The sequence below is a fragment of the Drosophila serrata genome, unplaced genomic scaffold (genome assembly GCF_035046125.1).
Source record: "Drosophila serrata isolate PLE 108 unplaced genomic scaffold, ASM3504612v1 contig_293, whole genome shotgun sequence".
NCBI classification, from domain to species: domain Eukaryota; kingdom Metazoa; phylum Arthropoda; class Insecta; order Diptera; family Drosophilidae; genus Drosophila; species Drosophila serrata.
In genome coordinates this window covers 2,733,232-2,749,549 of record NW_028257191.1, presented here as the reverse complement: position 1 = coordinate 2,749,549, position 16,318 = coordinate 2,733,232, and the positions used below count along the sequence as shown (strand labels likewise).

Genomic DNA, 16,318 nt, shown 5'->3' with positions numbered 1-16,318 from the left:
GCTAGTCTTCCAGAGAAGAATCTGAAGACCAGCAAAAAGTACTGAAGAATCCCATTTGATTGAATGAAAACTAGTCACTTTTTAAGCATTTTTGAAACTGAATTTCCTTTAAAAACTCTTTCGTTTTGCTTGCTGTTCTTTTTGCCATTTAGTTTTGGCCCAATTGCTAACTTGGTTATGTCTGTTATATACATATGTGTGTGTGCATATCTATATATTTATGGCGCATATGTTTGCGGTTACACACAGAGACACTGGGAGAAAAACTAGCTAAAGAAATATATAGATATTTATTTTAGAAAATCCAATCTCTTGGTAAAGAACATAACTTATTCCAAAGCCTCTCATTAGAGCTTTCTTTGTGATTTTACCATGTTTTGTTTTAGAATTGAATATAATTTAAGGTTACTATATTTTGGGCACTTTAATCTGGTTGAACTTTTCTCTTAGTGTATCAGGACATGCAGGAGATATTGTAAATTATTCTCTGGGATCCTGAAGCCGGAATCGGAATCGGAATTGGAGTCTCTTGCCAGTGGATTTTCTGGGGGGAACTGGGTTTGGGTCCATCGTTTAGGAGCTGGAAAAGAGAGCTAGAAGGGAGCTGGAAGGGAGCGGTGGAAGGATATAAGGAGCAGGCAGGATAACATAGAATGGAGAAAGTTACGCACTGCGGCGATGGCGAGTTTTTGGGGCTTTTAATATATGCTGCTGAGGTGTGTGTGTGTATTGCACGTGCGCTGCGTGATTTTAATTTGAAACAAACACAAACAAATATATCACACACACTTCTGAATTTTCCTCTTTCTCTTCTCGGTTTTTCTTTTTTTTTTTGTAGGCTTTCTCTTCAAATGTTTGTATTTTTTCGTATTTTTTGTTGTGTGAATTTTGTGGCCCCGGCTTTTCACAGTTTTATTTGGTTTTTCCGTTTTCGCTTGGCTCTCACTCTTTTTTTTTTTGTTTTTTTTTCCTTACCATTTCCATTTTCATTTTATTTGTATTTTTTTTGTTCGTAATTCTTTTTACGACTCAACAAGCAGCAGAAATATAACAAACAGGCACCTAAAGAGAGAACGGGGCAGGCATTTATTGATCCTGCGGCCGCTTGAAGCCAATTTGAAGGTCAAGCATACGCACTGTGGGCCAAGGAAGGATTCTGCTTGCTCTGCAAAAAAAAAAAAAACAAGAAAAAAAAGCTCAAAAAAAGAGTTGCTTCTAGTGTTATATAAACATATGACGCCGCCTGACGTCATTGTAAATTATTTTCAAATTTGCGCCCCGAAAAAAGGACAAAACAAGGGGCAGCTGCTGCTGCTGCTGCTGCAGCGGAAACGGAAGTAGCAGGAAGGACAGGAGGCCACAGCACGGCATACACAAGAGCCTGCGAAGCAAGAAACAAGTAAGCAAGGACTGCAAGCAAGGATCCCTGCCGTTGCTCCATGCTCCTTGCTCCTTGCTCCATTTTCCGTGTCAAACATTTTCATCCACTTGTTCGCATTATCCTGCCAGACAGCAGCTCACAGCGGGCCACAAGGCATCAAAGGATGCCGCCAGCAGCGGCACAAAAATTGTTACAATTGCTGTTTGGCTTTGGGGCAAAAAAAATGCACAGGGGGGGAAAAGGAAAAGGTCCTGCCAGGCTGCCTGGCTGCTGGTTCAAGTGAAAGCCAAAGCCAAAATCCGTGCGAGAGCCCAAAACGAGCGAGAGAAAAATGAAAAGGAATAAAAATGGCAATAAACAGGCCGATGAAAATGCCAGCGACAAGCCGAAAATTCTATATGCTTTTCACGTTTTGAGCATTAAATACATAGAGTTATACAGTTACAGATTTAGTTGTATATATATATATATATAGAGAGAGAAAGAGATTTTTAAATTAAAGAACAGAAGATGGAAAAAGAAGTTAGTTGTTATGGGAATATATGTTTATATATATAAACATATGTATATATTTTAGATTTTAAATTAAAGGGCTGAAGAAAACAAACAAATTTCTAACCAACTAGTTTCTAGAACTATTAATGGGTATATGTTAGATTTAAAATTTAAGACAAGATATAAAGAAACTAGTTTTTGTGTAGAAATATTAAAGGGTATATGTGTGTCTATATATTTATTATGATTTTTAAGCACAAAAATCGGATATTAAAGACATAAAGTATAGTGTTTATTTATTTTTACTATATGCTTATAAATTGTTCCATTTTATTATGATTTTTAAATTCAAAGTGTTTTTGTAAGACACATTTTCCGAAACTCTCTCTCATTTAATGCTTATAAATTTCAGTATTTTCTATGACTTTCAAGTACAAAGTCACATTTTCCAGAAGTCTGCCAAATTGTATGCTAATAAATTGTTCCTATTTATCATGATTTTCAAGAACAAAGTATGATTTTAAAGATACAAAGTCTGGGGTATTGTTATAGACACATTATTTAGAAGTCTCTCGAATTTAACCCCAATAAATTTCCCATATTTATTATAATTTTCCAGTACAAACTCTAATTTCAAAGACACAAAATTGAGTGTTTTTTAAAGACACATTTTGCTCAAGTATAACTTTTTTTATTCTAATAAAAACGCCTTGTTTTTGAACTCTAAAAACTAAATATAATATAAAATACACCCTGAAAAAGAGACTTTTTGTTGGTTTTCTATATTTTAAGTTATATTTAAAGTTATATATTCAACTCCTATTGCAACTTATATTCCAATTTCAATTCTTCTATAGATTTTTAGGGTATTCCTGTCAAGCCAATGGCTTTTCCGCAACTCCCCTCCCTCAGCTCCCCATCCCCCCCTCGTTCGTTGTGAAAATTCTTTGCGAAATCATGCAGAAAATCGCTAAAAACCCAACAGGCAACTCTAAAGCTGACTCAAGGCGCTGGAAAGCACGCACATTTTTGCCTCGTTTTCCCTCGTTTCAGCTTGATTTTCTTCTTACTCGTTTTGTGTCGCATTTTCCTTTTGTTGAAACCCCGCGCCCCTCTCTCCTTGCCCCTCCAGGAAAATGCCATTAATGCTTAAATAGAATTTCGAATCGCATTTCGGAATCGATTAGCATTTGGCCAGCAAAGTTGCTACCCAAAAAAATAGAGAGAAAATAGTAAAGAACTCCTTGAAAATGCCAGGACATTGGATGCATTTCAATTATGCAGCAAAAGTCGATGGGGGTATCCTTGTGCCATCAGAAAAGCTTAAATAAATATGCAAATGAAAAGTTTTCGTTGAAAACTAACTGCAATTAATTGCAAAGTTTTGTCTAAAAGCGAAAGATGTTATTCAAAGTTGTGACTTTTTTACCCATACGCCATGTGGTACCCTTAAGGATTTGATTTCCTAAGATCTCTTTGGTTTTCCAAGTGATTTTCCATTGAAGTAAATAAATAAACAGTAGAGAGGGGGGGAGGGGGGGGGGGAAACAATCACAAATTAAATAAAATTAATTCAAATGGAATCAGCAGAGGGAAACCCACAACAAGCAACAGTAAAAATGAGCAATAAAAAATTAGCATAAAAATGCCTCACTCTTCTTACGACGGAGGTCTATAAAACATTTGCTATACAGTTGCTTTCGTCTATATGGCATTAGCTTAAGCTCCGATTCTTGTCCAGGTGCAATGCACGCTCACCTTTCTCTTTTTTTTATTTTTTTCTTCCTTTATTTATATTCTTTTTTGTGTTGTGTTGTGTTGTTGCTCCTCCTGGTGGCATGTTTGTGTTGCCGCTTGGTTTTTGGTTAGCAAAATCGATACGACCACAGCGGAGGAATTAGAACTTGGCCAACACAAACACAGACACGCAGCAAAACACACACACACACATAATAAGAAAAAAAAAGCAGAAAGAAAGCCAGAGAAGGAAAAGAAATGCAAAAGCCAAAGCCAAAAGGACTTTTGTTCCCTTAATTAAAACGAGGCCCGTGGTAAAGGTTATCTTCTTAGCCTGGCTCTCTCCTCTCTCTTTCTGCATTTCCCATTGATTTACGCTGCACTTAGCCTAATTAAATTTAGTGCAGCTCAATGTAATTTCAGTGTGTGTGTGTGTGTGTGTGTATTGTCAATCGATTTGCATATGGGTAAAAGAGAGAGGAAGTGAGGAAGTCAGCAGAGGAAGTAGAAAGTTCATTAAATGGAACGCGTTTCCTTTCTGACTTTTTATTTCTTGCTTCAAACTTTGTTGCAACTTTTGAAAGTCACGTGTCGTCCGAGAGTCCAAAAATGAATCCTGGCCAAAAGACTCGGTTTACAAATTTTCCCCCGGTCGGTAAAGAGTTGGGAGCTAGGAAAATGGTGAAAAAGCTACAGAGGAAGAGAGAGGGAGAGGGGAGAGAGAGAGAGAAAGAGAGACAGAGAGTGAGCCACATAGACAGGGACTCGACACGAAAACTATAAATGTTAATAACAAGCAACAATGTTACTAGTTCCTCTTCCTCTGGCCACTTCCTGTTCGCTGTTAGAGGGTGTCTTTGGAAGGGAATGTCCTTTCGGACGGAATTTAGTTAACAATTTTCTGGGTTTTTTTTTCCCCCCAAAATATATTGTATAAGCCTTTAAGAGCTAAAAACAAATCATATAAATCATATATAATATATTCATTTTAAAAAAGAATCATTAAAGAATTATATCTTATAAAAATGTATATTATATAAAACCATATATTATATGAAAAATTATATTATATGAAACAATCATATTATAATAGAAATTATTGCTTGGTTTTATTCACTTTTTTAATGATATTTCTGCCAATAGTTTTTATATTAGGGAATTATTTGTTACCACAAAAATCTTAGGACCTTCTAAAACTTGTTTAAATAATTTCTTAAGAATGCTATTAATGGTATCATCACAAAAGACAATTTTTAATTAGAAGGGTATTATAATTTCAGTGAAAAGCTTGTTACGCTATGAAGGAGGCATTTCCGACCCTATAAATCATATATATTCTTGATCAGCATCAAAAGGCGAATCTTTCTAGGCATATAGAAAAATAAATTTTTGCATTTTTGGCTGAGTTATGAGATTTTCAAACTTTGCTTAGTCGAAAAAATTGTCAAATAAAAATATCAATAAATATGAACTTTAAAGCGAATATTTTTAGCTTAGTAATGATAAATTTCCCATTTTTTAAATATTTTAAGCTACAACTGTAGCTGTTAATTTTTCAATGACAAGTTTTAATTTTAGAAATAATATACTATAATATCCAGTTATATTCTGTAATATTATGTAATAGCCTGTAATATTCTGTAATATTCTGTAATATCCTGTTATATCCTGTAATATCTTGCAGGATACTGTAATATCCTGCAATATCCTGTAACTTTCTCTTTACTTTTACTTCACTATCTCTTGGAATTTACCTTTTTCCTTTGTTGTACAAGGTATAGCCATAGCCGCTAGACAGTTCTCCCCTGGCTCCAGACTTAATTGTTCCACTATATCCTGACTGGCAGGCCCCAGTCGAGTCGAGTCGAGTTGAGTTGAGTCAAGTCCTTGCTGCTCCTGCCATTGCCACACTCCTTCCCATTTCCATTCTCATTCTCATGTCTGTGTGTGTGTTGGGGCTTTGGTTATGTTAGACAAAAAAGTTTTAATGGTATTAGCAGGACAAAAATAACACACACACAGACAAATGTTGTGGGAAATGAGCAAAGGAAATGGAAAAATCACTTGCTAGAGGAAAGCAGAAGGGCGGGGAAGAGTTTCCCAGGAATTTCTGTTTGCCACACTTAAATCGAAATTATCGTAAATTAATTGTAAAACAGCGGTCAAGAAGGTGATGAAAGTCCCAACACCAAAAGGAATTTTCATGTCCAACTTTTTTCCTACCAACTATGTATGTCCTGTGTGCGCTGTGTGCTGTGTCCTGTGTGTCCTCGGGTCCTTAAAAGAGCCAAGTAAGCTTGGGTGTTAAACGAAAGGGAGAAAAGGGCCGGACTTTGTCAACCTTTGCAATTTTTTTTATGAATTTCAAGGCCTCGCCCCCCAACTAAGCGAAAGGTTACGAGTGTAAAATTAGCTGATAATGCTCTTGGTGGCTCTTGGTTGCTTGTGCGGCTTTTCTCGAGGATTATGCTTTGGTCGGGTCAGTGTGGGGGGAAAACTGTAAGAGGGGAAAACGACTGTAAGGGGGAAAAACGACACCCACAAAATATGACCACGTTGTTGTGTGCGTTCAAGTGAAGAATTTCAATTTTAATTCGCACTAAAAACTGAATTTATTAACCGCACACAGCACACAAAATGCCCAGAAATGGCTAAAAATTGGGAAAAACAAAAAACAAAAGGCAAAACGAATGGAAAATTGAAATAAAAATCTATTTTTCGTTTGTTTACACATTTTGCCATGCCATATATATGTTTGACCAGGCCAAACACACACACAAAACACACATATTTATTTAGATTCTGGCAAAAATAAATGGGGAAAAATTGAATGTTGAAAAAAATTTATATATATGTGTTTTGCAATTGCAATGCTTGCATAAGGAAAAATTTGCATAAAGAATTTCAATTAAAATTGTAAGGATATTTCCACAAAAGGTCCCTGTCTCTCTCTCTCTCGCAGAGTTTTGTGTGTATATAAATTACGTTTATTGTATCGACAGGCAGCTAGTAAATGTATATTTTCATTAAGCCAAAAGGACTACTTAAAGCCAATGGTTTTTATCAATTTTTAAATTAATTAAATGTAGGCGAAATCAATGCTTAATTTATTAAAGAATGACTTCTATTTGTTTTAGATTGTTTGCATTCTCATATAATGAATTTATGAATCTATGAATCTGTGAATCTATGAATCTATGAATCTATGAATCTATGAATCTGTGAATCTATGAATCTATGAATCTATGAATCTATGAATCTATGAATCTATGAATCTATGAATCTATGAATCTATGAATCTATGAATCTATGAATCTATGAATCTATGAATCTATGAATCTATGAATCTATGAATCTATGAATCTATGAATCTATGAATCTATGAATCTATGAATCTATGAATCTATGAATCTATGAATCTATGAATCTATGAATCTATGAATCTATGAATCTATGAATCTATGAATCTATGAATCTATGAATCTATGAATCTATGAATCTATGAACCTATGAATCTATGTAACTATGGATCTGTGTAACTATGGATCTATGAATCTATGAGTCTATCAATCTATGATTCTATGATTCTATGATTCTATGATTCTATGATTCTATGATTCTATGATTCTATGATTCTATGATTCTATGATTCTATGATTCTATGATTCTATGATTCTATGATTCTATGATTCTATGATTCTATGATTCTATGAATCTATGAATCTATGAATCTATGAACCTATGAATCTATGTTACTATGAATCTATGAATCTATGAATCTATGATTCTATGAATCTATGATTCTATGAATCTATGATTCTATGAATCTATGATTCTATGATTCTATGATTCTATGATTCTATGATTCTATGATTCTATGATTCTATGAATCTATGTAACTATGGATCTATGAATCTTTGAACTAATGAGTTTATGAACCTATGAACCTTTAAACATTTTAATATATATAACTATTAACCTATAAACATATAAACTTATGATCCTATGAACCTTAAAACCTATGACCTGGGCGTATACAAGTTGAGCGAAAATTTTCACCCGTCAAAAGCATTAATTTCTCCACTGCGGTTCCTTGTTTGCCCACCAAATGATAGGGGCTGTTTGGTTTTTGGGGAGGGAATGAAAGGTAGAGCATTCAGGTTCCTCCGGGGGGAATGACCAAGCACGCACGCACACCCCCAAACACCCCCAAACACCCCCGAACACCGCACACCTCTCATACCCTCACCAGGTAGCTCACCTTTTTTGTTTTTTTTTTTATCCATTCCTTTCCAAGTTTCTAGGAATGTCAGCTCTGATATTTGTCGGCGCTTGTCTGTCATTTCCAATTTGTTGTTCGCGTTCAAGCGACCGAATCCTTCCTCCTTCCCCGACACACACACACACACACACACACACACACACACACCCTCGATCCTGGTTTCCCCTCTCCCCGCAGATCCTTTAGTCGACCCTTCATCGCATTGGCAGTTCCGCTGTCATTTAGTAATCGATAAATTTTGTATTTGCCTTTGGTAAATGCTTTTCGTTTAGCTTTGGCCGCGGCCAGGCCAGGATGGCGACAATGCAAATGATTTTTAGCCCTTCTGCTAAAATTTACCAGCCTCCGGGGCAAGTTGGCCCTGCATTTGCCACACGGAAAACCCGCTACACTTCTCGCTACTTACACACACATGAGAGAATGTAGGAGATCTTCACACAGAAAGAAATAGGGATTTTTGCAAGGGATTAATTGCAAGTCAATAAATATTGATATTAGCAATTTAAAGCATTTCTGGGAAATGAATTATATATCTTTGGCAGCTAAAAAGTCTGTCTTAAAACATTTATTTCGATATTTTTGTAAGCAAACCTCGTTTGTGCATCGATAAATATCGATATTATTTTGGAAAATGTTTTGCAAATTGATAAAGTTGAGAATGGTCCCTGAAAAGTATGCTTTAAAATATTTATTTGCCAGCCTGCAATGTTTTCGTGAAAGAAAATCAAATGAAATTACAAGTTGCTAGGAAATTCAGTAAATTTTCCAAAATATATATATGCATTAAATAATATTATGCTAGGTTTTAATGTTTTTATAAACATAAATCAATTGAAAAATATTTGAATATCGTTTTTGGAAAGGCTTCCATTAATGAAATCTTTTAAATAAGAAACTCTTAACCCTTTTACTTGGTAATAATGATTTAAAACCTATTTTAGACCAATGTTAAAAATATCAAAAATAAATGTATTATAATTTATACTAAACTAAGTTAACAAAAATTGTCATATCTTACTTTTAATCCGCTTTTCCATTAACTTAAAACCCCAAATATTTAGCCATTTAGCTGAGAATTTTAAGAGCACAAATCGAGGTCATATTTAAACCTTTCCAAAAGTTCTTTATATAAAAATAACACTCTACAAAGTCTCCTTTGAGACATTTCCCAAAAACCAAAAGCAAACCTTTCACAATGCACTGGCACTTTCTGGCTTTTCAATCAGTCAGTCAGTCAATCAATCAACCAGATTGAGCCGCTCGGCTCCAAGTGGATGACAAACTGACAAAAGCGAACCAAAAAATTCGAACCGCAAGAGTGAAGATTAAACAAGGCAACTTTTCGATCTCCCCCGTGTGTGTCTTGTGTGTGTGTGTGTCTTGTGTGTGTGTGTGTGTCTTGTGTGTGTGTGTGTGTGTGCATAAAACAATAATTTGTGCATAAACCGAGCGAAAGCGAGACATTTCGAAATGTTTATGGCACCGTGGGGATTCCGGGGGATAACCAAGCCATTTTTGTTCCCCATCCTATATACTATATATACTATATAGTACACATAAATATAGCACCAGTGAGAGAGATAGATAGAGAGAGAGAGAGAAAGCACTTGGGGGTGGTGCGGGGGAGGTGGCCCCCAAAGAGATTCTTGTCATTAGTCTGAATTATTTATTTCTGTGTATTTTCCAGAGTCAAGCCAAGCATTATATCACTGGGTTTTCAATGCATTTTGTATTTTCCATTTAAAGCCATTAAATAACATTTGTGATTTAGAGGGTTAATTATGTTTCGTTAGTACATATTTCAAGTTATTTATTTAAAAGGGAAATATACACATATTTGTGGAAACTGTTGTAATTAATTACTTGAAAGCTTTAGTGTCTTGTGCTAGTTTCAATTTCCATTTTGTCATTATTTTTTGGGGTATTTTTTAAGACATTTCTGGGTTACCTGTTGTCCGCAAAAATCACATCTCGAGTTGAGAATGCTGGAAAATGTGCATTAAATACGCATTAAGCGGGGCATATACTCTTATACCCTCGCTTTTCCACCTTTTCCAGCTTTTCCAGGCTTTGTTTTATTGCTTTCAAATTAGCGCAGAACTCAATTAAAGCCAAAAGGAAAATGGAGTGGCGCCAGGAGTAGGTTTCGAGACTGGAAAGAGGTGAAAGTGTGTGGTTTTTGAGAGGGGAGCCTTGTGTGTGTGTATGCGCTTCAACGCGCACACCGAGTGTGTGCATTTAGCTAGCCCTCCCTCTCTCCCTCTTCCTCCCCCTCTCTCTCTCTCTCTCATTTAATTTAGTTGGTTCTAATTTAATAATGAGTTAAATGGGTTTTTTCGGTTAGGGATAAAAGCCCCAACCACCTCAATTGCGGCCAGCCATCAGACATTATAATTGTCATCGTTACTGTCTTTTGTCGTCCATAATATTAAATTTAATGCCAATGAGCTTTAGATGCTTAAATTTAAAATATAGAAGGGAATAGTTTGGGTAAATGTGTGATTTAAATGTTAAATATAACGAGTTGATAGATGATTAAAATACCTACATGTATATCTGTTAAATCGCTTTTAAATGTGGGAATTAAATTTGAAATATAAAGAGCTGATAGGTAGTGGAAAAACCTATTTATATATCTCTTTTAATTTGTATTTAATTTTTGAAATTAAATGTGAAATAGAATGAGCTGATGGGCAATTGAAAAACCTATGTAAAAATCTTTTAAATTGTATTTAATTGAAGGAATTAAATGTGAAATATAAGGTGATGAAAAAACCTATTTATATATATATATACATATCTTTTAAATTGTGGGAATTAAATGTGAAATACTAAGAGGTGATAAATGATTGAAAAACCTATATTGATGTATCTTTAAAATCATATTTAATTGTGGGTACTAAATGTTAAATATAAAGAGCTGATAGGTGATGGAAAAACCATGAATAAATTTTTTTAATTGTATTTAATCGTAGAAAGTAAATGTTAAATACAAATAGCTGATAGATGATTGAAAAACCTATATATCTATCTTTAAAATCGCATTTAATTGAGGGAATTTAATGTGAAATATAAAAAGGTGATAAATAATTGAAACCTTTATAATTATGTATCTTTAAAATCGTATTTTATTGTGGGAATTTAATCTGAAATAGAATGAGCTGATAGGTGATTGAAAATGTTTAGTTCTATTAGATATTAGTACATTAAAATTAAAGGGAATGAAATAAATACCTTATTCTAAACATTTTCTTAATCAGTTACTTAACTTTTCCTACAAAAAATATCACATACTCTTTAAACTATTACCAATCTTAAAAAACCTGGCCTATGAAAGCCAATCTTCTTGCCTTTCCCCTCTCTCTACCTAATTCTTCCCCCTACCTTTTGGCTTGTCTTAATTGAGTGGCCAATGGACAGGGCCATTTCTCCTCCCCCCTCTTTCTGTCCCTCTGTACTCTTTACTCTGACCGTGACCTTGCACCCCTTCCACACCCACTCTCTCTCTCTCTCTCGCTCTACCCTTCGAAAAGACGGCATTTTGCTGTATGAGTTAATGCGCTTACATGAACGTCAGCGTCAACGCCAAGTGTTTGGCATTGCATTTTAAGCCTGTGCCTGTGCAGCCGGCCAACTGTCACTTAATGGCCACCAAAACCGTCCAGATATCACCCATAGATGGGAGGAGGGGGAGGAGGGGGAGGAGGAGGAGATTAGTTTGCAACCTGCAACCAAATGGTAAATACTAGGCAACACGAGGCGTATACGTGATGCGAGTACCTACGTATACGTGATGTGAGGGGCGCATAAATCAATAAGCTCTCTCTCTCTCTCTCACTCGCTCTCTCTGTCTCACTCTGTCTCACTCTTGCCACCTGAGCCAAGCATTGTTAACTCAATTTCAACACGGAAGCAATTTCCAAGCTGATTTAACCCAAGCCCCTTACCACCCTTTCCCCCGCCACGAACCGTTTGGCTTTTAACTTGGCTTATTAAATGCTTGCCACTTGAGCCACAAAACTGCAATTTGGCATTTTGCCTTTTGAGGAGAAGTGATAATTGCAGGAGAGAGGTGAATCCTTGGGATAAATATCAATTACCGCAGATACTTTACCACATTATTTTGCTGCTTTTCTTTTTGTTTTACAATCTTGTCTAATTTATTAGGGCCATTTGTAATATGTGTGGCATTAATATTAATTACTCATTGTGTGTGTTGTTTTTTTTTGCGCTTTAAATCAAGGATAATTTATTAAGGCAGACAGGTGGTGGTGGTGTGTTATTAGGTGGCAGCCAACCGAATTCCATTTTGATAATAGATAATGGCGCACAGGACATGCCACATGGCACATGGCACATGGCACATGGCACATGGCACCGCGGCACATGCCACATGCGGCGCCAGAGTTGATTTCGATTCAATGCGATTCGATTCGATTCGTTTCAATTCGATTCGATTCGATTTGAGTTGATGTGATTCACTTTCCATCGGGTTGTGGTTGCGGGTCTTTGTTTGCCTTTCTAGCAAAATTGTGGCTTTTGAGGCAAGGAGAACGAGCGAACGGCGTTGCAATTATGGTTGGCATTACGCAATGGTTGCACAAGACTCTGGGCAAGGGTGCTGGCTAATTGATTTTGCTGGAAATCGGTAATCGTTAATCGGTAATCGGTAAAATAACCGGTAACCGGAAGTTGGCTGGTAGGATTAGTGATGAGCAAGCAATACGTATTTTGTTTTTAACCTTCATTTGTATGGCAGCTATATGATATAGTAGTCCGATTTTCATAAAATTGTACACAAAATTCTAGAATAATATATTGTAAATACATATCAAATTTGATGAAAATCTGTTGAAAACTGAGAAAGCTATAATTTTTTTGTGAGAATTTCCCTATCGTTCCTATGGCAGCTTTATATATATATGTATATATATATATAGTCCACCGATTCGCCATGCTTCGTCTTATATACTAGTAAAATTAGGTAGAAGAAGAACCCCATAGTTTCATTGAAATAGCTTAAATTTGTTCCAAAACAAATCTCGCACATCTGTACATATGATTCCCAGCTAGTTCTAACATCCCTTCTACCAGGCAGGTCTCAGATATGTGTTGTGTTACAAAAGTTGCAAGTCATTGTTTACTAGTGTTCAAAGTTAGTAACTACTGATCATACATACATACTTACTGGTCATAGATACATACTGTTCAGAGTTAATTACTGATCATATTTATTAACTGATCATAGTTACTTAATGTTCATTGATACTTACTGATCAGAGTTACTTCTGATCATAGTTTCTTGGTGTTTAGAGTTAATTACTGCTCATAGTTATCTACTGATCAAAGATAGTTACTGGTCATAGATACTGAACATATTTAATTAATTAAAATTATTTTAAAATAAACGTGAAAACCTTAATTAACTCCCAATACAAGTTATATATTCTTTTGACTATCGATAGTCATTTTAAGGCCACTTATCGATATTAAATGAATAGGAAATCAATCGGAATACAAAGTTTGAGTTAAAGTTATAGAACTATCGAAGGTATTATGAGAGAACCGATAAAACGATCCATTTCAAGCGATAACCATATCGATAACAACCCCTCCCTTTAGCCATGTTCAAGTGAATTTGCCGCAAAAATTACCCGAAATAAAATAAGGAAAATAAATAAATAAATAGAAAAAATGAAAATGAAAGTGAAAATGAGCGAATGGCAGTCGCGGCCACAGCTAAAATCGATCCATGACACAACCAGTGACTAGCAAATCCCCCAGTGAATCCAAGTGAATCCATTGCGTGAGCTCCAAGGCTCCCGCGGCAGGTGCTCATGGCCGCCGTTGCCGGCCTATATGGCCTCGGGGAGGACCGCCAGCACCGGAAGAAGCAGCAACAGCAGCAGCAGCACCAAAAGGAGCAGCTCGAGCAGAAGGAGGAGCAGAAGAAGATCGCCGAGCGGAAGTTGCAGTTGCGCGAACAGCAGCTTCAACGCAACTCGCTCGATGGATATGGGTATGAAAAACCTAAGACCTAAGACCTACCTCTATTTATGAAAATATATATTATATATACTAGTATTTCCTGCTCGAATAATCAAGGATTTAAGTACATACTTCTTATAGCTCAATTCTAAACCAGTTTTCCTTATATTTTATATGAAATAATCCCCTAAATAGATTTCAAACCCAACAAATATAACCTTTCCTCAAAAACTAGTTTATTCCGCCGCAGTAATGATGGCTTCATCGTTTCTCAGCCCCTTTCCCTGTGCTTATCCAAATGGGAAATAATAAAATAAATAAATAAAACCTATACCAGCTTCCCTGTGTGTGGTTTAAAGGACTCGTTTATCCTACAGCTGGCATAGATCTGCAAAACAACACCACCTGGTAAACACTACTCAAAGAACACCCTCTCGGAACTCCGTCACTTTCGGGAAAAAAGGGGGGGTAAAAAGGATAAGGGGCGTGGCAAGGAGTGAAGATATCTGTCCTAAAAGCGCAATAAACGTGACTAAAGTAAACTAAATCAAGAACGAAGCACAAGGAGAACTTTGAGTTGAGTTGAGTTGAGCCAAGCTGAGCATTTCGTGTTGCACTTGACAGCAAGTCAGGGGAGCAGAGAGGGGTAAAAAAGGGTAAAAAGTAAAGAAGAAAAAAGTGTAACAAAAAATGGCAGCTAAAAAAAAACAGAATAAGGAGTAGAAAACAGAAGGACGTAGGACCAAGCGAAACATAAGCTTGTGTGTGTTCACTGAGGAAAACAATAGGTTTCCTTATATACATATTATTAAACAAGCATATTCTAGGAAAATGTGTATCGAAGTTAAAATTTATCGAAGTATTATCGATATTAAAAGGTTTAGGTTTCGATTAAATAGTTAAGAGCATGAAATAAACATGGAGAAAGTAATTATACTTCGAATACAGTATAAAATCATTGAATTTTATACAGATTTTTCTAGCTAAAGATAAATAAATAAAGAACCATAAAATAATTTTTGAATTTTAAAATTACTAATTTCCTAGCTGCAGGTGGCTTTTTTCTGAAACGAAATTTTAAAAAGTTTTTGAAGTTTTTTAAAGAAATCGATTTTTGCTTTATTAAAACATTAACGAAACAAAGTTGAATATAATAATTAGGCATTGGAAGGAATAATATTGCAAAATTGCAAAAAAATCTCTTAATTCGGCATAAATATCGATTAAAGGAATATAATTAAATCTGTTAATATCGATAACATATCTATATATTTTGCAAAGAGTATAATTACCCATATTTAAGCTATTATTAAGCCATTACTTCCCCTTAGATTCTCCAGATATTTTTCTGTTCCGTGTACAAATTGCCTGAAGCATATTTATATATATTTATATATATATATTTCTTTCTTAACTTCCTTCCTGACTGGAAACTACTTTTTAATCGCTCAATTCAGGTGGAAATTTGCTAATAAAAGAAATCTTTAGTAAAAGAAATTGCCAATATATTAAGTGTTCAATTGGATCTTGTCTTTTGTATTTCTCAAGCAGCTCTCATTTATTATTTATCTGTAAAATGAGTTATAGAAATTTGATTTATCTTTCAAGTACATGAGTTGAATTTTTCGCTCAGCGATTTTCTAGCAGTATTTAAAGTTATATCTCTCTGTATCTTTCTGCATTTGTGCAATTGAAGAAAAACAAAAAAGAAAGAGGCATTGAGCAGTAAGCAAGAAAAATAAATACTAGAGGGAAAAAACTGAAGGCTCAAGCTAGAAAAATAGCAACTGGAGAAATCAAAAAAAAAAGAAAAGGAAAAGTGAAAGCCAAAATGTTATTTTGTTTTGCAGAGCGCCAGGCAGGCAGCCTGTCAACCCAGTAACAATTTTACTCCTACCTCGAAAAACAGCCTCCAAAGGCAACCTTTACAGTAAAAAAAAAAACAACAAAGAAAACCCCCGGAAAAACTTCTTTGCTGAGAAAAAGAAAGGTCGTGGGAGCCACTGAAAAAAAAAAAGTACCCTTTTTTTTCCCATTTTTCAGGGCAATTTTCTTTTTGTTTTTCCTTGATTTCTTAAATTTTTTTACCAAGTTTTTTTTGCCTCTTTATTTTTTGTAATTTTCTTTTATTTCTTGTATTTTTTGTTGTTGTATTTTCTATTTTTTTGTTGCTTTTGGTTGAAGTTTCTTATTGGACTTTTGTGTGCTGGCGCTTAAACTCGTATTTTATAGAATGATATTTTTGGCTGAATGCCAAATGGCTGTTTGGGGCATCCGAGGGGGGTTAAGAGGGGGGTAAAACTACTGCACATGTGACTTTGATGTGAGCTTTCAATGTGTGTGTGTGTGTGTGTGTGTGTGTGTGTGTGTGTGTGTGTGCACTGAAAGCCTTTTGGTAATTACATTAAACATGCCCAAAATGCAGCAGCAATTTA

The 16,318-nt window shown here is 35.4% G+C and overlaps 1 protein-coding gene across 17 annotated transcripts in view; it reads left to right on the top strand.

The window, feature by feature from the left end:
- The window catches only part of LOC110184297 (potassium voltage-gated channel protein Shaker), a 128,313-nt gene that overhangs the window by 64,782 nt on the left and 47,213 nt on the right, over positions 1 to 16,318 (top strand). For 6 of the 17 annotated variants that reach the window (XR_015272562.1, XM_086836776.1, XM_086836763.1 and 3 more), the window contains exon 2: positions 13,518 to 13,914. The exons of the other annotated variants lie outside the window; for them this stretch is intronic. Coding sequence is in view for 5 of the 6 variants with exons in the window: in XM_086836776.1 (XP_086692902.1) it covers positions 13,733 to 13,914 (182 nt within the window). In the remaining variant the exon portion in view is untranslated. The remainder of the gene's footprint in view (positions 1 to 13,517; positions 13,915 to 16,318) is intronic. 17 annotated transcript variants of the gene reach the window in all.